Source organism: Oratosquilla oratoria, chromosome 39 (genome assembly GCF_046742065.1).
Source record: "Oratosquilla oratoria isolate Oo_2021 chromosome 39, ASM4674206v1, whole genome shotgun sequence".
NCBI classification, from domain to species: Eukaryota; Metazoa; Arthropoda; class Malacostraca; order Stomatopoda; family Squillidae; genus Oratosquilla; species Oratosquilla oratoria.
Window position 1 is genome coordinate 1764008 of NC_134815.1, and position 25441 is coordinate 1789448.

Sequence of the window (25441 nt, forward strand, 5' to 3'; positions counted from 1 at the left end):
TAATAGTTTAACTCATCAACTTAACCAGTTTTTTGAAGTTGATGAGACTACAAAGTTATTGGGAATGCATTGGAAAGATGTGTTTTCATTCAAGGGACTTAATTTGGATTGTAACTTTGATTTGAATTTCACTAAGAGGAACTTATTGAGTTTGAATGCTCGACTGTTTGACCCACTTGGTTTAATAAGTCCTTTCACCATGTATGCTAAAATACTGTTTCAGGAAATTTGGCGTCTAGGACTTGGATGGGATGAAATCCTATCACATGACTTGCAGCTGAAATGTCAGCTGTGGATTGATGGTATTCAAAGTATTAAGACATTTGAAATCCATAGATGTTATTACCCAGATTCATCTTTAAGTTTATTAGTAGGATTAGAGGTACATGCTTTCAGTGATGCATCTGAAAAGGGTTATGGTAGCTGTGTACAGTATATCTACGTATACCTAAATCAGATAAGGAGTTTCATTTATCATTTGTTATGGCTAGGACAAAGGTTGCTCCCATCAAATGGGTTATGTTACCGAGGCTGGAACTTCTTGGAGCCTTGTTGAGTGCTCGTCTCAGTCATTTTGTAAAATCTGCCCTACGTTTGAATGATTGTGTAAGATTAGTTTGCTGGACAGATTCGAAGCTTGCTCTGTCTTGGATAAAAGGTAATCCTAATAGGTGGAAGATGTTTGTTGCTAACAGAGTAACTGAAATTCAGACATTAACATCTCCAAGCAATTGGTTCCATTGCCCTGGTGCAGACAACCCCGCTGATTTGATGACCCGAGGTCTTTTGGCTGATCAACTAATTTCAAATAACATGTGGCTTGGGGGTCCCAATTGATTATCTAGTTCCTCATGTTTCCATGCTGGAGCTAATATTGATGATGAGACACACATTTTGCCTCACACCTGTAAAGAGAGTAAGGGAGAGGGAACAGCCTTGACTGTTAATGAGAAAGCCACATCTGTATTTGACTTTAGTAGATATAGTGAATTTAGCAAAGTTATGAATATTGTTGCCTGGGTTAAGAGGTTCATTATTAATTGGAAACCTGATGGCACAAAACATTCTGGCCCTCTCACTTATGAAGAGTTGATCAAAGCAAAGGACAATATTTTTATGTGTTCAGAAAGAAAGTTATGAGAATGAAAGAAATGCTTTGTCTCAAGGGTAATCCCTTCCTAGAAATTCTTCCTTGATAAAATATGATCCCTTTCTAGATTCTAATGGATTGCTGAGAGTCATAAGGTAGACTTCAGTATTCTGACTTAAGTTATGACAGCAAGCACCCCATTATAATTCCTAATTGTCATGTGGCCAAACTTATAGTACAGTTTCAGCATAACCTTTTGAAACATGCTGGTGTTCACACCCTCATGTCCACCATTAGAAATTCTTACTGGATAATTGGATTAAGACAAGTGGCCAAAAGAGTTTGTCGAGAATGTGTTGCTTGCAAGAGATTTGATTCTAGACCATGTAGTCAGTCAGCTCCTCCTTTGCCAGAATTGAGGGTTAAATCTACCTTCCCCTTTGCAATAACTGGATTGGATTATGCGGGTCCCTTGTTTGCAGTTGATCAACTATCTCAGAAATTGTATTTTTTGTTGTTCACTTGTACTGTTACAAGATCTGTTCATTTAGAGTTAACAGACTCACTTTCAGTGCCTGATTGTCTTTTAGCACTACGCAGATTTTCTGCCAGGCGTGGACTTCCATCAGTGGTGTATTCAGATCATGCCAAGACCGTTATAAGTGTTGCCAAAGCTCTTCAGCAATACTTTAGTGTCTTGAGTCCCGAGTGGAAGTTCATTGTTCCCAGATCCCCATGGTGGGGAGGCTGGTGGGAACGACTTGTGAGGTCAGTTAAATCTGCATTGAAGAAATGTCTTGGCACTAGATGCATGACTAAATGTGAGCTTGAAACAACCTTGTTTGAAGTAGAGGCTTGTATCAATTCAAGACCTCTGACTTATGTAAGTGATGATTATGATGTAAAGAACCCTTTGACACCCTCACATTTTCTGATTGGTCAAGCAGCTGGATTTCAACCTCATATTTCTGATGAGCATTTGGATGTTGTTAGCCACAAAGACTTAAATGAAAGAGAACATGTCCGAGAAAGGCAACTCGACAGATTCTGGAAAATATGGAGTGATGACTATTTGAGGAATTTACCTCCCACAGTGAAGGGATCCAAACCCAATTGTGACTTGAAGAAGGTTCTGTTGTATTGTTAAGAGAAGATAATGTACCTAGAATGAGTTGGCCTTTAGGTGTGATTATTGAGTTACTCCCTGGCAGGGACGGTATAGTCAGGTGCGTCAATGTCAAAACTGCCAAGGGAATTTTTTGTAGGCCTGTCCAGAAATTGCATGATCTGGAAAGTTGTTTTGAAACGAACAGTGTTAATGAAGATATTGATAATCCCTTAGAGTGTTCTATGCCTGATGAGGAGGATGTTGCAAGGGATGAGGATGTTGAAAGTCTTGAACAGGTGAAAACCTCTCGGAGTGGACGGGTAGTTAAGCCCCGTGTTCTGCTTGATTTGTAAGACCTGAGTTTGAGAATTGAGTCAGCCTTATATCTCATCAAGGACTCTATGCATAGGACTCATTCTTAGTGTTACATGATTTGATTGTGGTTGTCTAGTTTAATAGGAGATTGAATGCTCCTATGGTGGGGAGTATGTTAAAGATACGACTATCGCCCAGCCGCCTTGCGAGGTGGCCTGTCGTCTGCTTCCCGCCATTTCTATATTTACTTGTTTTGAATTGGTTAGATTTGATTAATACTACCACTATCGTTATAATGGTCTGCTATATATTTTTGATATGATTATGTTTGTGCATTTATTTGGATCCAGGGAAAGAAGGTAATTATTTACCATCTTTGAAATATCTTGTTTTGTAAGCAAATAAACAGAATCGACGCCCTATTTTTTATTTGAACCCCGCTCGATTTTTCTGGTAAGGCCGGCAGACATTGTGAGGTTTTTGAACATTACAATATATATATATATATATATATATATATATATATATATATATATATATATATATATATATATATAAAATTCAAAAAAGGAAGAAATGAAACGTGTTTGATCGTCACTGTTGGGGCGATTTAATCCTCACTTCTGGAGTTGCTACTCCTTACACCGTCCACTTGCTTAATCATTTGTTTTCTTTAATTTCTTTAGTGCCATTTATTACTATTATTATCATCATAGTTCAATAGTATCCTTCCGACATTATTCCTGCCCTCAGCTGAATTAAATCTCGCACAAACAACAACAAAACTCGTACTGCTACGCCACACTTTCGAATGAGACGAAAACCGTTGAGGACATAAATAATACTTCACTTAATAACGACTTCTGGACACGCACTAGTTCGACAGACCGCAGATGATCGTGAAGGACCGAAATTCACTTTCCCACTGACCGCAGAAGGCCCCTGAACACCTGGCCGTTGATGACATGCATGAGTGAAATGGCCCGTAATTAATCAGTCTCCCAGGTCGACAGGTAGCGCCATAGTCTGCATCAACGTGACGTAGCAAAACGACACAACTTCCCCCCACCCCCCATGGCTGTACCACGCTTCAATTTCTGCACGTTGGCCTACTCGAGTCTCTTGATGTTGATGGCTTAGAATTAAAGTGAATTGCGGTTGATCATACATACATATATATATATATATATATATATATATATATATATATATATATATATATATATATATATATATATATATGGAGAGTGTGTTGACGTCACAGTCTGGAGGCGAAAACTTTATTCGAACCCGCTAGTCAACGCGTGACTGCCGTAAAAGGTGCGCGCGCGCGCGCACACACACACTAAGAGAAGGACAGACAGATAAACAGATAAACAAAGAGATGGAAGGGCAATATACAAATAAAGACACACAGAGAGACAAAGTTTTCTTGGGCAATATACAAATAAAGACACACAGAGAGACAAAGTTTTCTTGATCTCGTTGAGGTCTTTTCTGTCGCAGCAAAGATTTCTATTACTGAAGACGCCGAACGATTTCACTGAAGCCGGTAGAAGCAAGATCTAAGGATATAAGGTCTAACCACTTCCGACCGAATTTCGAGGGAGTTGGCGCAGCGGGCCCGTGAACGTCACCTGGCTGCTCAAAGTGGGGTTAGCGGGTCCTATAGCTGTCAGTTGAAGCTGGTCCGTCGTTCAAAAATGACGTTGCCTTCGCTCGCACTGCTCCACGCAATTAGTTATATTCTGACAAATATTATATAAAATATTATAGTTCCTGTCTATATATATGAATATATAATATATATGATATATAACATATATATATAATATATAAAATATTATAGTTCCTGTCTTCCTTGGCGTTTCACAGTTTTCTTCAGTGTATCACAAAGAGAAAATGGACTCAGCCAAATGACGTCAGAAGCTGCGCAGAAGAATGTAAACGGTCTGACCTGTATATTTAGACCTTGGGTAGAAGCAGCCCCCGCGCCGCAAAGAGCCGAATATTATCAAAGACTATCAAATTATCGAGATACTGCAGTCGGAGAATTTACATTCTCTCTCTCTTTCTCTCTCTCTCTCGAGAATCATGGAGTATCGCTGGAACGATTTCGTATCAAACCAGAGATAGTGTGAGATTCACTAGGCAAATTACCATCAGCATATTTCTTGAACGCTAACTATATGGGCATTACGTGGCACGTTTGCCTGATCCTACTCACAGAAATCATAGCTGGGGCAAATGGATAGCACCTGTCGAAAGGTGTTTGGAGTGGGATGGGAGGGTGCCTGCATGTGAGCTTGCCCGGAGTGTGAAGGAGTGTGGCGCCGGTGTGGGAGGGAAGCAACGCGCCCCCTGGCGTATGACACCCCCAGTTGATGAATTGATGGGAGAGACTTCTACTCGGCCATGAATCAATCTCAACCGTCAGGGAGAGAGAGAGGTTCCATCCAGCGTCGTGCAGCGGTTGTTACAAAGTCCGAAACGGATTACAAAGGAAGGGGATGCCGACAGGAGACCTTTTGGTCCATGGTAGAGTAGTAAAGAATGAAACGGACCGAAAGATATCTTCCGTGGCATCAATCCGCTTCTTCGGTCCGTTTCGGACTTTCTCGTGACATCAAGGCGCCTCTTCTCCCGACACGTCGGGTTTCGCGTAATTTGTGGTTTCTGTAAGGAAGAAGGAAGGAGGGAGGAAGAGGATGGAGGAGAAGGAAGGAAGGAGGGAAGAGAAGGAACAGGAGGGAGGAGGAGGAAGCAGGAGGGAGGGAGGAGAATGATGAGGAAGGAGCAGGAAGGATGAGAAAGGGGAAGGAGGAAGGAGGGAACAAGAGGGAGGAGTGAGGAGGAAGGAAGGAGGGAAGAGAAGGGGGAAGGAGGGAGGAGAAGGGGGAAGGAGGGAAGAGAAGGGGGCAGGAGGAAGGAACAGGAAGGAGAAGAGGGAAGGAGGAGGGAAGAGAAGGGGGAAGGAGGGAAGAGAAGGGGGAAGGAAGGAGGGAAGAGAAGGGGGAAGGAGGAAGGAAGGTGGAGGAAGCACGAGGGAGAACTGGCATAACGCTAGAATACGATCCTCTTTTAACTAATCAATTTAAACAAATATATTCCCCAAAATAAATTAATAAGTAACTCAATAAGGAAAGAAACAAATCAGATTAACTAAGCTATACTATAAAAGAGAGAGGGTGAGAGAGAGAGGGAGAGGGGGAGAGAGAGAGAAAGAAGTCGACCGGGTTTGTAACAGAGTCGACCCATGACGCGACGCACCTCAATGTGTTTGATGATGTCGATGACGGAGCCCTCCTTGATGCGCTTGATGAAGGCGTAGCCGGCGCCGTTGTCCGTGATGGTCAGGCCCAGGGCGTCCTCCGTCTTGGTGATCTCCACCTCCTTCGGCCGACCTGTGGAAGAATGGGAAATCTGAGGTTCAGGCGGTCAAAGAACAAGAAGGAGAGAGAGAGAGAGATAATGGACCACTTAGATTAGCAAAAAAGTACTGACTGAAAATCAGCACGGTCTAAATGCTCGTGCGAGACACATATACACAATTACTAGAGACAACACATGACATATCTCAATTACTCAACAATCCCAAAATTAGACAAGTAGACGCCATGGTTTTAGACTTTGCCTTCGACAAAGTCCCTCACCAACGACATTTAGCAAAAACAGATTATCATGGCATACGAGGACCACTTCTTCACTGGATTAAGATGTTGGGACTTCTCGAGAACAGCGCGTTGTTCTTGAAGGTAGTCAATCCTCAAATGTCCCTGAAACTTGTGGAGTTCCCCAGGGCAGTGTCTTGGGGCCTCTTCTCTTCCTTACGTGAATGATCTCCCTCCATCACTTTGTTCCTCCATTACAAGACTTTTTGCGGACAATTGTCTAGTACACAGGCAGACAGGAAACAGAGACGCTTGCCTTCGACTACAAGATGACCTACGTGACCTTAAAGACTGGGAAGTTAAGTGGCAAATGACATTTAGACCTGACAAATGTCACCGCATCAGATTCACCCGTACTAACCAAATCCAATTTACCTATACACTACACAACGCAAACCTAGATATAGTTTCCCAAGACAAATACTTGGGGATTTTACATTTCAGCGGACATGAGGTGGACCACACATGTGAAAAGTGTCTGGGCTGCAGCCAATAGAGCCCAGGGATTCCTGTACAGGAACCTTAGGAGATGCAGCGCAGACATCAAAATTCTTGTTTATAAGACACTCGTTCGGATACACTTGGAGTATTGCGACGCCGTCTGGGATCCACACACTAACAATATCATATACAAATTAGAATCCCCACAAATAAAGCAGCAAGACGGATCACACGTGATTACAGAATCACTACATCAGCCACAAGGTTAAAAAAAAAGACATTAAACTTGGAACACTTGAGACAAGAAGACGAATGCACAGACAACAAACAATGTACAAAATCACAAACAATTTAGTTGACATAAGCAAAGAAACTTATACCCAACAAATACATGAATAACTATAGGCAGTCACAACCTAAAATACCACACATACCAAACGAGCACCAACATCTTCAGATACTCATTCCCTATGGACCCCAGCAACTTCCAAGAGTGGAATGAACTCCCACCTCACGTAGTGAATAGTCCCAATCTTGATACTTTTAGTGAGAGGATCACATATCACTACCTCCCTCTCCTCAATCCTAAACCCAGTCCTGACCCTCATTCTGATCCCACACTTAACCTTTGTCCTAACCCCATTCTTAGTCCAAACCCTGTCCCCCTAACGCTTAATTCACCCGCTCAGTGTCCACAAATCATGCCGACCGTGAGAGAGAGAGAGAGAGAGAGAGAGAGAGAGAGAGAGAGAGAGAGAGAGAGAGAGAGAGAGAGAGAGAGAGAGAGAGAGAGAGAGAGAGAGAGAGAGAGAGAGGGAGAGAGAAGAGAGAGAGGGAGGGAGAGAGAAGAGAGAGAGAGAGAGAGAGAGAAAAGAGAGGAGGCTTACGCCTTTCACGTTCCGCGCTCAACTCGAAAGCAGCTTGAGTGGCGGCGCGGATGCCCCTCCGTTTCTGAACGCCTCGTATTTACTTTGTCTGTGATGACCAGCGCTTCTATCCTTGGCGACGAAGAGGAGGCGGAGTCTTAGAGAAAAGGAGAGATTTATGGAAGACAACGGACCAAAAGGTCTCCTGTCGGCATAATCTTTCTCTGAAAGGAGGGATGACAGAAGATAAGCGAGATCAAGATTCCCTTTTTTCCGATAGACAATATTCTCCAAAAGTAAAGGAATACTGCGTTCAAGGGGGTTTACACTAACGTTTCGTCGAACGCGGTTCGACAGACACGTGTTTAAAGTGATGTGTGAACGTGTGAACGGGGTATTTGGGGTTTAACCAACATGTTCGACAACCAAATACCCCGTTCACACGTTCACACATCACTTTAAATACGTGTCTGTCGAACCGCGTTCGACGAACCGTTAGATCGTTAGCCCTTCTTACTCTGATCCGTAAAATATCAACTTAAAAAAGAGAGAGAGAGAGAGAGAGAGAATATTTCCAAAGAGTTAAAGAATGCTCCGTCACTGTGATCCGTAGGGGTATTCCAAAGGTCCCCCCCAAAGAGAGAGAGAGAGAGAGAGAGAGAGAGAAGGCAGTCGACACTCCCACGTTGGGGAAGTCTGGAAGAAGAAAGACTGTTATGGCATTACAGAACTCTCTTATCACTGACCAATCAATCAACTTATCACTTATCTTAGTAATGATCAATTTATCAGTCAATCAGTGGACGCAAACAGCTTGACAATGGATGGTTCCAACCACCCTTCCCAACCACTTACGATTACAGCTGTAATACTATCGAATCAAATATTGTTAATATTATTATCATTATCATTATTATTATCAATATCTCGGTTGCTGTTAATGTTGTTACTATTAGTCATTATCACTATTATTTTTATTATCATTATTATTATTTTATTATTATTATCATAATTATAATCATCATTATTATTATTATTGTTAATATTATTATCATTATCATTATTATTATCAATATCTTGGTTCCTGTTAATGTTATTATTAGTCATTATCACTATTATTTTTATCATTATTTTATTATTATCATAATTATCATCATCGTTATTATTATATTATTATTATAGTCACTATTATTATTATCAATATTAGTGATATAACTATTATCATTATTATTATCATAATTATCATCATTATTATAAATTACTGTTATTATCAGCACTATCATTATTATTATTATTATCATAAATATCATCATTACCATTATTATTATCATCATCATAACTATCACTATTATTACAACATTACTACTGACATTATCTTTATCATCATGACCAACATAAACCTGACCCAAATGATCTTCCTCCATCTCCTCCTCCTCCACCCCCTCCTCCGCTTCCTCCACCTCCTCCTCCACTTCCTCTACCGCCTCCTCCTCCTCCTCCACTTCCTCCACTGCCTCCTCCTCATCTTCCACCTTCTGCTCTTCTTCCTCCACCACCTCCTCCACTTCCTCCACCGCCTCCTCTTCCACCTCCTCCACTTCCTCTACCGCCTCCTCCTCTACTTCCTCCTCCGCCTCCTCTTCCTCCTCCACCACCGCCTCCTCCTCCACTTCCTCCACCACCGCCTCCTCCTCCACTTCCTCCTCCTCCTCCTCACCTCTCCGATGAGCGAATATGAAGTCGTCGAGACCGATCTGTCCGCCCAGGAGTCGGGTCATGTCCACCTTGTGGGTGTTGAGCGTGCAGAACAGGATCTGCCAAGAAAGGAAAGAAGAAAATAAATAAATGAATAAATAAAATGAGCATCCAGGGTACGTAATACACACAATATTTATACTTAAACTAAATATAAGGATTATGATGTATCCAATATACAGTATATATATATATATATATATATATATATATATATATATATATATATATATATATATATATATATATATATATATGACATATATACTAAATGCTATGAGAAATGTAGCATCTCTGAAAAAGAGTTAAGCTCAAAACGTTAGATTCTTTTTACCTCAGTTTTCTCCTGAGTTCTTTTCATCTACCTCTGCCTCATACATGTCGGTATGGAATACTCTCTCTCCGACCCCCCCCTCTCTCTCTCTCACACACACACGCACACACACACATACACACACACACACACACACACACACACACACACACACACACACACACACACACACACACACACACACACATATATATATATATATATATGTGTGTGTGTGTGTGTGTGTGTGTGTGTGTGTGTGTGTGTGTGTGTGTATTCACCTCGGATCTGCTGCAGTCTCTGTCGAGACAGCCAGACACCACCCTACGGCAGTGAGCTCAGAGCTCCTTATTAGCCGATCTCTGGGTAGGTCTGAGACCACTCACACACCACACACCGGGACAGCAAGGTCACAACTCCTTGACTAACGTCCCGTACCTACTCGCTGCTAGGTGAACAGGGGCTACACGTGAAAGGAGTCAAACCCAACTTATCTCCGCCCGACCGGGGAATCGAACCCCGGTTCTCTGGCTTGTGAGGCCAGTGCTTTACCAATCCGCCACCGAGCCGTGTGTGTGTGTGTGTGTGTGTGTGTGTGTGTGTGTGTGTGTGTGTGTGTGTGTGTGTGTGTGTGAGTGTGAATATGAATATGAATATGTGTACATGTATATCCCTGAAGACGAACCCCGGACAGGGTTCGAAACGCAGGAAAAAACTTATTTCTACGAGCGTTTACTTTCTTCGTCTACACAGTGGTTCCTGGACTCCAGCTATTCACGAATATGTATATATATATATATATATATATATATATATATATATATATATACATATATATGTATATATATATGTGTGTGTGTGTGTGTGTGTGTGTGTGTGTGTGTGTGTGTGTGTGTGTGCATGTGTGTTTGTGTGTGTGTGTGTTTATGTACACCTACATTATCGAGTTTTCCAGTATCCATCTTAACTCAGTGCACAGCGGCCCCCCCCCCTTCCTCCTCCTCCTCCTCTTCCTCCTCTCTGGAAAGCTCTCGACGGGTCACGGATCCTCCCGACGTCCAGGAGGAGAAGGAGGAGGAGGAGGAGGAGGAGGAGGAGGAGGAGGAGGGAGGAGGAGAAAGAGTAGGAAAAGGGGGAGGAAGAGAAGAAGGGGGAAGAGGAAGACGAGGAGGAGGAGGAGGAGGAGGAGGGAATGGAGAAGGAAGAGGGAGAAGGAAGAGGGAGGAGGGGGAGGAAGAGAAGAGGGGGAGGAAAAGGAAGACGAGGAGGAGGAGGAGGAGGAGGAAACGGAGAAGGAAGAGGGAGGAGGAAATGGAGAAGGAAGAGGGAGGAGGAGGAGGAAGAGGAGAAGAAGGTGAAGAGGAAGACGAGGAGGAGAAGGAACATTATTATTATATTAACACCATCATAATGATGACGATTATTGTTTATCTGCGGTTGCCAATTCTACCACAACACTTTCGTTGTCTTCTACGACTTTATCAGTGTATTCTATTTTTTTTTGTCTACTTCATTATTTTTCATTATTCTGATCACTATTTTTATTATTCTTTGTTCTATCTGCCGTCAACCGATTTTATTCAGACGAGGTCATCGCCTCAACCTGATATAAAGTCGTTTGCTTTTTGTTTGAGTTACAGTAAGGGGTGCCGTGATGCATTATTCCACGTGAATCGGAATAGACTTCCATTTTCAATTAATAAAACTGACATCAGTTGGAATAATGATAATAATAACAACAGTAATGATGATGTTAACAAATAATAATAATAGCAATAATAATAATAATAATAATAATAATAATAATAATAATAATAATAATAATAATAATGATAATAATAATGATAATAATAATAATGACAATAATAATAAATAATAATAATAATAATATTAATAATAACAATAATAATAATAATGATAATAATAATAATGCCAACGATAGTATTAATAACAATAATAGTTATAATAACAATAATAATATTAATACCAACAAAAATGATAAAGCCTAAAATCGTAAGCACGGCGCGGCGGAGCGGGTAAAAACTAAAACTATTTGTGCGTGCGCGTGTGTGTGCGTGTTTGGGGCACAATGCCCTGCATTCCGTTATTATGGAGTTTTAATGTACCACCCCACCCCGTCCCCCTCTCTTCCCTTACATCCTCCTCCCTCTCACTCCTCTTCCGTCACCTCCTCTGAATTGTCTCTACTGTAAGTACAACGAACAAGAAATAGACAACTGTCTCGATTAAACGGTGGACATATCTCCTGGCAATGTGTCATGCTTTCTCATTCTCTTTTTTGTCTATTTCACATTTCTACGGTCATTAAATATTATTTACGATTAATAAAACTACAGACCTGTAGGATATCCCAGATAATGTGGATGAAAACCAAACAATGTGCTAAATAGCAGAGGAGAACTCATATGCATATGATAAAAGTTTTACCCATACACGTTAGCCATCTGTCATTGGCCTATTCGACTGGCCGACATATCGACACTAATTTTTTTTATTACTAATCTTTTATTTATACGATTTCCTGTGACGTTTACTATAATTCATATAACATTTAAAATGTTTTTAAATTTATTGATATATATTTCAACAAAGATATGGAAATTTATTGATATATATTTCAATAAAGATATGGAAATTATTTCAGAGCAACTTCTCGAGTGGAACGACGACTGGGTGCATGCGTTGTGGCGGGAAGGATCTCGGAGAGGGCATCATAGAGAGCGATCCGTTACGCGGACATTAAAATTCACATAACCCACGGAAACGGAAACATCCAAATGGAGACACGTACCTCTCCCCTCCTCCTCTTTCTCCTTCTATTTTATCGAAGACACAATAACTCAATTTTGATGTCAGAAGACAAATATATAAATAAAAATGAAATAAAAACCTGCTCAACATTTCTGTCTCAAATGCATTACGAGTTGTCGTCGTTGCCGCTGACTGAGTAGAGGAATCCGTTAGGTTTTAGCTGCACGCGCGGAGTTGAGATAAAGACAGACAGACACACAGCCACACAAACTGAGAGAGACAGATCAAATACTCAACAACTAAAGAATAATCTGCATCACTGAACTGATGATGCAAATATGAATAAATAAATAAACAAGTAAAACAAATAAATAAATAAATAATAATAAAATTAATAATAATAATAATTAATATTGCAATAAAAAAGAAAATATTAGGAATAGCTATATAATTTCATCCATCGTAGTGACACGTTTTGGTAAAAGAAGCCAATACCGTATATCCTTTAATCCTTCCAAACTGAGAGTAATTCTATTTTGATCATTGTTGCCGCCGGACGTTGACAAATTGTATTTAGTTTTCACTAAGTACAAACTACATCTACGGTGTTGACTAAATAAACACATAAATATAATAAAAGTACTACGACTACTACTTAAGTAATAATAAAATAATAATAATAATAATTATTATAATAATAATAATAATAATACGAATAATGATGTTAATAATAATAATAATGATAATAATAATAATAATACGAATAGTGATGTTAATAATAATAATGATGATAATGATAATAAAAATAATAATAATAGTAATAATAACACTAATAACAGTAATAATGATAATGATAATAATAATAATAATATTAACGACAATAATAGCAATAAAAATTATGTTAAAAATATCCTCCACCCCCCACCCCAAATTACCAGATAAAAATAACTGTTTCCCTACGGCGGCAAAGGGAGAAGAGGACACCGCCACAGTGTGGCTGCGCGCAGGCGCGACCGGTCAGTCCCCACAGCTGACCAAACAAGGGACGACACACTCACACAAGGCGCGCGCGCACACACACACACACACACACACACACACACACACACACAGTGAGAGAGAGAATATGTTGGTAAATGCAGGAATAATTGTGCACACAGACAAGTAGGTGTATACAGTACTCGTATATATGTAAAGAAATGGACATATGCACGCATGTATACATACATATATACATACATACACACGCACATGCTCAGTTCAATTTTATACAATTTTGTTTACATAAACAAGAAACTTTAATGATACAGGAACTACAATATACAGAAATATATTAGATACTAATTAAATATATATATTTGTACATTTCTGATCAACTGTGGGTCAGGCTGGGTGTCCTCAGCGGATTAGAGCGTCGCTACCTGCGGCGGAGGTCGAGGTGACGACGGTTCGAACTCTGTCACCGGCGAGTTGGACCAAGGGTATGGTTCATTCAATTCTACGCTAGAAAGTTCTCCGTAAGGGGCACCGTCCTAGCCTCCTGATAGTGGAGGGAGTTCACCACGTTAAACAAACTGTTGGTCTGTGCGACTGAATTCTCTGTAATGATTCTACGATTTATGTGACCCCTTGCAAACTAATTTACAAAAACAACAAAAACAATAAAAGATGCACGATTTGTTTTATTACTTGACAAATGACTTTAACTGCAGAAATCTGCACACGTGCCCACGTTTTTTTTTTTTTGTACTCTTAAGTGAAAAGTATTGAGTAGTGACGAGCTTTTGGACGATTCTGTACATACTGAAAGAAAACGATGTCATCAAAATGATGTCACGAAACACAAAGAACATTTAGTTGAAGATAGTCTCTCAATCAACCTCTACCGCCAGACAATTTTATTTATCTCAGTGGCACTACACACACACACACACACTTACACACACACACACACACACACACACACACACACACACACACACAAAGACACACACACACAAAGACACCCACGCCCACACACACAAAGACACAGACACACAGACACACACAAAGACACACACACACACACAGATACACACGCACACACACAGACACACACACACAAAGACACACACACACACACACACACACACACTCGGAAGACACAGGGCTCACATTAAAAACAACGACTGGCAGCTCTGGAAAGAGTAAATGGGTCAATAGTATAACATCCTCCTCCTCCTCCTCCTCCTCCTCCTCCTCCTCATTCCTTCCCTCAATGATCAACTGTAGAATCACCACTCCAACTACACTCAATTATAGAGCGCGCGCGCACACACACACGCAGACACACACACACACACACACACACACACACACACACACACACACACACACACACACACTGATAAACTTTAGAATATCAACGCCAACTAACATGGGTTAGATTAGGTTAGGCTTGGTTAGATTATGTTAGACTTGGTTAGATTAGGCTTGGGTTAGGTTGGGTTAGGTTAGGTTAAGTTAGGTTTGGTTAGGTTAGGTTCGTTTGGGTTAAGTTGGGTTTGGTTATGGTAGGTTTGGTTAGATTACGCTAGGTTAGGTTAAGTTGGGTTTGATTAGGTTAGATTAGGTTGGCTTTGGTTAGGTTAGGTTAGGCTAGATTAGGTTAGGTTAGCTTAGCTTTGGTTAGGTTAGGCTAGATTAGGTTAGGTTAGTTTAGCCTTGGTTAGGTTAGATTAGATTTGCTTGGATTAGGTTAGGTTAGGTTAGGTTAGATTATGTATCACGAGTTATGATCATGTGTAGAATGTCCACCAGTCCATCGTCATTCTCCACCCCAAGCATGTGTAAGTGTTGTTGTGTATGTGCGTGTGGCTGTGTGTGTGTGTGTGTGTGTGTGTGTGTGTGTGTGTGTGTGTTTTGTGCGTATGTGTGTGTGCGTGTGTGTAAATGTGTGTGTGTGTGTGTGTTTTGTGCGTATGTGTGTGTGCGTGTGTGTAAATGTGTGTGTGTGTGTGCGCGCATGTGTAAATGTATATGGGTAAGTGTGTATGCAGGGGTGTGTGTGTGTGTGTCTGTGTGTATGTGTGTGTCTGTGTGTGTGTGCGTGTGCGTACGTGTGTGTGTGTGTGCGCGCGCGCGTACGTGTGTGTGTGTGTCTGTGTGTGTGTGTGTGTGTGTGTGTGTGTGTGTGTACATGTTTGTGTGTGTGTGTGTGTGTGTGTGTGTGTGTGTGTGTGTGTGTGTGTGTGTACATGTTCATGTGCCACAAACTTCTCAGTTTAAATTTAAAATCTTCGTCACAAAAACTTCCTTCTGATGCATTTACACAAACCGCAATCCAAAGATTTACGATTTTATCATGTCAGCCAATTATTCATTTATTTGTTTGTGTTTGTTTTTTAGTTTTATTTCATATAACTTTCATCAATCGGCCTCGCTATGTACTAAAAGGTCTCCTGGTCTTCGTTTGTCATCCACTGCAGTATGGTTTACTTATATCATTACTAGTTTGTTAGAGCGTCGCTACTTGCGGCGGAGGTCGAGGTGACCGCAGTTCGAATCCTGCCGCCAGCAAGTTGGACCAAGGGCATGGTTCATCCAATCCAACGCCACAAAGTCCTCTGTAAGGGGCACCGTCCTAGTCTCCTGATAGGGGGAAGTTTCGCGACGTTTAACCGAATCAACATTACGAGTAATACAGAAATATATGTTTTTTTATTTAATAGTCTAGTATATTCTCCAAAGATATTCTCGTTCTGAATAATCAAGAATATTTTAGATTACAATGGAGAGAAATGTCTACTTTCTTTCTCAAGTAGATTTGTCAACATGATAATGCCCTGAAAGTTTTCACGATGCAAATTATATACATTTATCAAGTATTCTACAATAGTACTTGATTTGGTTTAACGGCGCAAAATTCCCCCCTATCAGGAGGCTAGGACGGTGCTCCTTACAGAGGACTTTGTAGCGTGGAAATTACTTAACGATGCCCTTGGTCCAACTCGCTGGCGGCAGATTTCGAACTGCCGTCACTTCGACCTGCGCCACAAGTAGCGACGCTCTAACCCGCTCGGCCAGCGAGTATCGAGGACAATCTTTACTTTTCTATTTATTCATAGATTGGATGGGGTGAGCTTAAGAGGAAGACTAAGAATGAGGAGAATGGACAGTGTGTAGGGGCGTTAGATGAATGTCTGTCGAGAAGGGGGGAGAGAGGTTCAGAGATGGAAGCAAATGGCCGCTGTCAATGGATGAGGAAATGATGTAGCTTGAAGGAATGTTCTTGATGTCCCTTCCGTAAATGATTTCGGGTGGATGAAGGTGGAGGGAGGGGGGGGGGGAGTCGCCGGGTTTTGTACGTTTTGGCGCGGCCGTTTTGGCGCCAAGGATTGGGTGCGGCTCTTTTGGCGCCGAAAATTTGGGGCGGCCGTTTTGGCGCCAAGAATTTAGTGCGGCCGTTTTGGCGCTGAAAACTTGACGCGGCCGGGGGGTTTTTTTTTTTTTTTTTTTTTTTTTTTTTTTTTTTTTTTTTGGGGGGGGGAGCTATTTTTGCGTCAGATATTTTGGCACTAATTTACTGATCCTTTATTAATTTATTAATCTATCTATTTATTCATTATTATTTTTCATCATTACTATCATTCTTTTATGAATTACATTTTCAGAATTTGGCTGTAGAACTTATTGTGATTCAATTTTATTAATTTGGTTTCTGTGCCAAAACATCCGTCGCCAAACGGGCGCAAATGAGGGAAGGAAGGAGGGAGGGAGAACACGATGTCGGCGCCTCGGCCTTGGCTCCACGCTTGAGCAGTAATGCACGTCGGAGAGGAGCGTGTGTCATGCTCAGACGACTTAGTCAATGGCGGGCGATGCCACGGATCGACTGTTCTTCAGTCTGCTTTCAAAAGGAAGCAGAGGACACATTAACACCTTCACGACTCGACGGCGCAGTGGTAGCGTTCGCCGCCGCCGCTACGGCGGTCCGGGTTCGAATCCCGCCCAGGGATGAGATAATTTCAGTATCGCTGCGTTGCGAGTCGTTACTCCAACTCTCGTGGGTGGGGAGTTGGGTGTGTGCGTGTAAGGTCAGCATTACCCATAGATCGGTCACATATGGCCTCTGAGCTCTCTTTCGGGAGGGTAATAGCTGTCGATCACGAGTCCAACACGTGATCCAAGATCATGATGAATCACGGTTGCAGAACACTAGAAGCTGTCACTTGATGACACATCAGAACTATCCTAATGTTTATTTTGTTGAATTTCATTCAGCTCCATCAAATTGACTAAAATTGTTTAAATGGTTAATCTTTGAAGCCCTATTGATGTATTAATTCAGCGTGATTATAAAAAATCGCTTTAATCACAGGGTACTGTATAAGGAAATGTATTGCATAATCAGCAACAAAATGTACTATCGAAAGAAAGACTATGCGTAAAAGGAACTTTTGTTTTGTAACACGTTTCGTTTATTACAGATTTATGATCAAGTGTTTGACAAAGCTGTAACAAGCTTTCTATTGATAGTACATTTTGTTGATGATTATGCAATACATTACCGTATACTCTGCGATTAAAGTAATTTTTTTTTATAATCACGCTGTATTAATACATCAATAGGACTTCAAGGATTAACCATTTAAATAATTTTAGTAAATCTTATTCTTCTTTGAGAAACTATTTCTGTGTTTGTGGGTTTGTAACTAATATATATCTCAATTAAGCCATAGAAAACATGAGTTAACTTTAACAAATATTGAGACTTTGGGACAAGTTAAAGTAGGCGTTAAAGAAGAAGACACGAGTCAAGCTCCGAGTTTATTCCTGACCGGTTTCGCTGTACGCTTCTTCACACGAGGCTTGGAGCGAAACCGGTCAGGAATAAAACTCGGACCTAGACCCGTGTCCTCTTCTTTTTCCACCTTCTTTAGGTCATATGTTCTAGATAAAGGCGGTATCACACTGGGCTATTTTTCCTCCGACTTTTGGAGCAGATTTGCAGCCGGCAGATTTCGTGAAGAAATCTGATATGCTGGAAGAAAACGATTTTCCACCAACAAATCAAATGACGTTCCATGTATTTTTGTCGAGAAAACAAAATATTTTGCCACGTTGATTTTACGGCGGGGACAAAAAAATGGAGGTGGTCGGTACCGCCGATTAATCGGAGGTTGGAGGAAAAATTAGCCCAGTGTGATAACCCCTCAACGCCAGACGGTTCAAATTAACTTGGAGAAAGCCTCTCTGCGTCTGTGAGTGCATGAAGACTATCAAGTCTTTTTTTTTTTTTGTCGCCTAGTGATTTTACAAAGGATTACAAAGGTCATGCCGACAGGAGACCTTTTGGTCCATAACTAGGTCGGATGCGAAAAAAAAGAAATAATAATAAATTGATAAAAAAAAATAACGATAAATAGCAAACAATACATAAGCAGATAAATCATTTTAATTCATAATAAATAATAAACAAATAAATTATAAAAAATAAAGATAAATAATAATAAATAAATGGATACAATAAAATTAAATAAATGGCAGGTTTTACAGCATATTCTTTGGGTATTCATCAAAATGAATCTTAAAACTATGAACTGAACTATATAAACATATAAATAATAATATATAATTCATGATAAATAATAAAGAATCATAAAAATACAGATAAATAATAAATAAATAATAATAAATAAATGGATACAATAAAATCAAATAAATGGCAGGTTTAACAGCATATTTCTTGGGTTTTCATCTAAATGAATCTTAAAACTGAACTACATTGCACTGCCTCTGAAGGAAAATTATTCCATTCAACTCGCGATATTTATTCTGGCTGTCGCCAGGCGATTTTATTCAATTAGACGAAAACCCTCCCGTGTAGGGAAAGGTTTACATAAGAACATAAGGCTCAAGAAGGCGCCAAGAGACCATAAGGCCTACACTAGGTAGTTCCATGCCCCTTACCATAAAGTTACCTAACCTTCTTTTAAAACAAACGATAGTTTCAGCGCTCACTACATAATGGTTACTAAGTCTATTCCATTCGTTAACCACACTAATGGTTAACCAATTCTTGCCTATTTCCTTCTTGAATCTAAATTTGTCCAACTTAAACCCATTACTGCGAGTCCTGATCTGTTGCCTTAATATGATGACCTTGCTAGCACCAAACTCCACGACTTTCACTACTTTCACTATTCTGTCAGTCGCCAGGGGGGGTGGGGGAGGGAGGATAATGCGTTGGAATCATGCAAGTCTGCATGACGCTCGTTCCTTTGCTTTCAAAATGCTTACAAAGACATCGCAAGCAACCGCATGCACGTGACTGTAGGGCTCAATCCCGTGACGTCACGAGTGACAAACGATTCCATTCAGCTGAGGAAAAATCTCGATCCAACCAGTTGCATGCAACAAGTTGCGTGCAACCAGTTGCATACAACCAGTTGCACGCAACCCGTTGCATGCAACCAGTCGCACAGGATGACTACAATATGTGAAACCCGTATTCCCTGTACGTTTGCCCACTATTGATAGGTACCTGTATTTCTTAAACAACAAGTAAAAGGACATTATATGTTTCTGTCCATACAGTACAGGAAATACTGCTTACACAGTGTAGGCATTCGCTACGATCAGTTGCATGCAACTGGTCGCGTCGGTGTGTCAGCTCACTCAAAACGTCACGTCTCCTGAGTGAGGTCATACGAGGTGTGATTCACAATGGTCTTGGATCACGTCTTGGACTCGTGATCGACAGTTTTTACCCTCCCGGAAGAGAACTCAGAGCTAATATATGACCGATCTATGGGTAATGCTGTGACCTTACACGCACACACATACACCCAACTCCCCACCCACGAGAGTTGGAGTAACGACTCGCAGCGCAGCAATACTGAAATAATTTCAGACCTGAGTGGGATTCGAACCCGGAACGCCGTAGTGGCGGCCGGGAACTCTACTACTGCGCCACAAGTCGTGTGTGTATGTGTGTGTGTGTGTGTGTGTGTGTGTGTGTGTGTGTGCGTGCGTGTGTGTATATTTACCTAATATACCTCCCTTCTCCTACTTTATAATTTTTCATACCTAACCTCATGTTTATGTACAGTTCTAACTTAATCTATAGCTTTGATTTCCAATTATTATATCTAGATTTCAAACAATTTATTCTTCAAACATGGGTCATATTACCCTCTAAGCTATTCCAAGTAGGTGTGTGTGTGTGTGTGTGTGTGTGTGTGTGTGTGTGTGTGTGTGTGTGTGTGTGTGTGTGTGTGTATGTGTGTGTGCTCTTTGAATAAAATAATCTGTTGTGACGTAACCATTAAGAAATGGTTTAATTAACACTGCAACGTTAATCCTTAACGACTGCTGCCTATTAATTAGTTAAACCTTAGTTAAGCCTTAGTTAAAACTTAGGTAAACCTTGTAGTCTAACCAGAAATCCTTCGTAGATTAATTTTCTAAGTCCTTCAGACACGTTTTATCCTAATATTGCATCACATTTAATAATTAATCAATTAATAATTAATACAATTGAAGTTTCGTGGTCCTTATAGTGATACTAGGTGATCTAGAAAGTGCTTCAGGATCTAGAAAGTGGCTTCGCCACAAATAACTTTGTTGAAGTTCTATGTAAAAAAAAAAAAAAAAAAAAAATAGTTTTGGATTTTATTTCTATTCTATTTTATTTTCCTTGTCTTTATTCCTTATTTTATTTCATTGTTTTCTGTTATTTTCTTCCTTGTTTATATTAGTTTTTATATTTTTATTTCCCTGTCTATGTGTTTATTTTCATTAATATAATTTTTAATATTTTCCTGTAGTACTCGTTTTAATTATTCTTATTCCTTAATTTAATCCATTGTTTTCAGTTATTTTCTTCCTTATTTATAATTTGTCTATACTTTTATTTCCCTGTCTATGCGTTTACTTTATTATTAATATTATTATTATTATTACTATTGTTATTATTATCATTATTATTATTATTATTATTATTACTATTGCTGTTGTTATTATTATCATTACTATTATCATTATTGTTATATTTTCATCCGATTTCGTTATTGCACAGACAGGGCACTCCTAGTCTTTGTGATCGATGCTAATTGTCCCGCGAGAGCTAATCCTGCGTTCTAGCGTTGCAGTACGTCGATCACGACCGTCCGTCCATAACTGCTGTTGCCACTTTTCACGACCCACAGCCCGACATGACGTGGCGAGAACCGCACCTAAAGCATCTTTGCCTCTCGGCTGAGCCGCTCCATATGGCGTCGCCTCTTCAAGACTCCCCCTCTCCACCCCCACGACGCTGTAGGCTCCCAAGGCTTTTCTACTTCGCAATAAGTAGGCAAGCAGGTAGGCAGGTAAGTAGGTAAAAAGGGTATTTAGGCAGGTAGGTAGGTAAAAAGGGTATTTGGGCAGGTAGGTAGGTGTTTAGGTAGGTATTTTGGTAGACAGGGAGGTGGGTAGGTAAAATGGTAGGTACGTAGGTAAATAAAATGGTAGGTAGGTAGGTAGGTAAGTGGGTATTTAGGCAGGTTGGTAGGCAGGTATCTAGGTAAGTTGGTAGGTAGGAAGGTAGGATGGTAGGTAAGTAGGCAAGTAGGTAAGAAGTTGGACAGAGTGGTAGATAGAGTGATGTACAGACAGACTGATAGATAGGCAGGTAGTAAGCGATATAGATATATATTGATATGTACTTAAATACAAATAAACAAATGGATATAAGTACAGAAATTAATACTATATAAATATATACATGCACATACACATACATACACACACACACATACACACACACACACACAAACACACACACACAATATATATATATATATATATATATATATATATGTATATATATGTGTATATATATATATATATATGTATATATATGTATATATATATACATATGTATATATATATATGTATACATATATATATACATATATATGGAAACCCGCATTCCCACAGCTTTCGGCGACGATCCTGAGACCCTGGCAAAGAAATGTTGGACTGTTGTCCGTATTGTGTGAGTGTGTGGTTAGTAGAAGGTACTGGAGGCGATCAGTCGCCGGTTGTCAACATAACATAAGAATGAAGGAGACTGCAAGAGACCATATGGGCTACACTAGGCAGTTCCATGTTCAATAAGAAAACTAGTAAAGATGGTTGAATGTGATGGACAATTGCGTTAGTAAGCATACAAACGAAGAGAGGATAAATGGACCAATTAATAAATGTATTAGTATGTAAATAAATGAATTAAATAAACAATTATATGAGTAAAGAAATATTTCAATAAAAAAGTGGCGAAACAATATTTAGATATGGTATATAAATGAATAACTGAATTATTATATGAACAAAGTAGTGAGAACAAAACCGAATAATGTAAGAACATAATTAACAAATAATAAATAAAAAAATAAAAGAATAAATAAAGAAATAAGTTATTATATGAATACAGTAACATGTGATCACATAACTGAAAAGAAATAGAATTAATAAACAAATAATTTGAATAACTAAATAAATGAATTAATAAATCGACGATAAATAGAATTATACTAAACAAACAAATTGAATAACTTCATAATTAAACGAACAAATCGATAATAGAGCAGAAAACCGAAGGAAAATCATTAAACAAATAACAGATCAAATAAATGATAAACGTTCAGAGTTGGAATTGATAAGCAAAACCAAATTACCTCGCGTGACTTTGCAAGAAAATGATTGAATTTCGTTCACACGATCAGAATTGAAGGGACCATCAATACAAACATAAGAACAGAAGAATGAAAGAGACTGCAAGAGACCATAAGGCCTACACTAGCCAGTTCTGTGTCCATAACGTGTCATTTCTACTCATAAAGTTAGCTAATCTTTTCTTAAAAAATAGTTTCAGCGCTCACTACATAATGGTTACTAAGTCTATTCCATTCGTTAACTGCTCTACAAGATTTGTGATAGCGAGAACAGTTTCTTTTAAATTGCCATTAATATTAGAAAATCTTCTAGATGATGTAAGAATATCTTCAGCGAAGAACATATAATATAAGATACATTACATGAAAGAATGTTGGAACTGTCGTTTCGAGACTACAAGGAGAAGGGAAGTCATTACAAGTCCTCTGAAAAGGTCAGAGGCACGGAAAAGACTTTTGACAGACATACTAATGGCTACCACAATGTGAAATTTTTTTTTCCCGCAAACTAATTATTACTGCGCCCCCATACCCCCCCCTCTCTCTCTCTCTCTCTCTCTCTCTCCCTCTCTCTTGCTGGAGTGTCTGGCTCAAATAATCCTAAAACAATAGTAGTAGCAGTAGCAGTGGTGGTAGTAGTAGTGGGGTGGTAGTAGTAGTAGTAGTAGTAGTAGTAGTAGTAGTAGTAGTAGTGGTAGTAGTGGTATTAATAGTAGTAACGGTAGAAGAAATTGTAGTGGTAGTAGTAGAAATTGTAATAACGACAACTATGACAATAACAATAAAAACAAAAACAGTAACAAATATAAACAAACTTATGAACAGTTAAATAAATACAATAACAACCTTAGTAATAATAATAAATACACACTTTGGTACAGATGGGTTGTCACGGTGATAAATAAAATCGCCTGACGGCAGTAGAAGGGTAAATTGCCTTGGATTTTAAAAGGAAGCAGACAAAAACTGGTTTACTAATAGAGTGGTTAACGAATGGAATAGACTTAGGAACCATCTAGTTAGTGATCTCTGAAACTACCGGTCGTTCTAAGAGAAAGTTGGGTAACTTTATGGACTCGGATGACGGGTTGTAATGGACATGGAACTGCCTAGTGTAGGCCCTATGGTCTCTTGCAGTCTCCTCTATTCTTATGTTCTTATGTAATCTCCTTCCACACTTACAAGGTAGAAGAAGATAAATAAAAGTATGAGGGAAGGTAAAACAAATGTGTGTGTGTGTGTGTGTTTCACCATGGTCTTGGATCACGTGTTGGACTCATGATCGTCAGCTATTTCCCTCCCGGAGGAGAGCTCATATATGACCGATCTATGGGTAAATCTGTGACCTTACATGCACACACAAACACACACCCAACTCCCCGCCCACGAGAGCTGGAGCAACGACTCGTAGCGTAGCAATACTGAAATTATTTCAGCCCTGGATGGGATTTGAAACCGGACCGACGTAGTGGCGGCCGCGATCACTACCACTGCGCCATCGAGACGTGTGTATGTGTGTGTGCGTGTGTGTGTGTGTGTGTGTGTGTGTATGTGTGTGCATCCACATGACAAAGCCTTACAATGAATCACAGAGATGAGATCGTTCCTTGGCCTGCATTGAAGTCTCCCAATTAAAATGAGCGGTAAGTGGATGAGAGAGAGAGAGAGAGAGAGAGAGAGAGAGAGAGAGAGAGAGAGAGAGAGGGAGAGAGATGATGCTCTTAAAATAAGGGCAGGTAAATAACCAGCCATGACAAGACAAAATAGGAAGATGAGAACGAGGGTGAGGAGGAGGAGGAGGAGGAGAAAGAGAAAGGGAGGAGGAAGACGGAAAGAGGAGTGTTGTGGAGTAACAGAAGGGATATGGGGAGTAGTGGAGTGGTGGGATGGGGGAGTGAAAGTGAGGGGAAAGAGGAGAGGAGTGGAGGGGAGTGGAGAGACTCTCTAGTGGACAACCGCAAATCCTCCTCCTCCTTCTCCTCCTGTTTGGGAATAAATAGTGCAAAGCCCAGTGGTTGATAGGCGAGAGTGAGGAGTCTGAGGGGAGGATGGGGGAAGGGAAGCAGCTGAGGGGGGATGGGGGGAAGGGAAAGCGAGGAGGGGGGGTAGCGATGGGGGAAGGGGGAAAGGGGAAAGGGGATGGGATGGGAATTGTACATAAAGTTTAGCTGTAGGAATAATGATATGTGTGTGTGTGTGTGTGTGTGTGTGTGTGTGTGTGTGTGTGTGTGTGTGTGTGTGTGTGTGTGTGTGTGTGTGTGTGTGTGTGTGTATGTGTGTGTGTGTGTGTGTGTGTGTGTGTGTGTGTGTGTGTGTGTGTGTGTGTGTGTGTAACTTAAACAGTAATCGTTATCGTTAAGGAGAGAGAGAGAGAGAGAGAGAGAGAGAGAGAGAGAGAGAGAGAGAGAGA

General features: G+C 40.2%; 1 protein-coding gene across 7 annotated transcripts in view; it reads right to left on the reverse strand.

Annotated features, from left to right (window-relative positions):
- kermit (PDZ domain-containing protein GIPC-like protein kermit) overlaps window positions 1–25441 on the reverse strand; it is a 127761-nt gene that overhangs the window by 34275 nt on the left and 68045 nt on the right. For all 7 annotated transcript variants that reach the window (XM_076176407.1, XM_076176410.1, XM_076176415.1 and 4 more), the window contains exons 3-4: window positions 9209–9305; window positions 5784–5917 (exon numbers count right to left, since the gene is read on the reverse strand). In XM_076176407.1, coding sequence (XP_076032522.1) covers window positions 5784–5917; window positions 9209–9305 — 231 coding nt within the window. The remainder of the gene's footprint in view (window positions 1–5783; window positions 5918–9208; window positions 9306–25441) is intronic.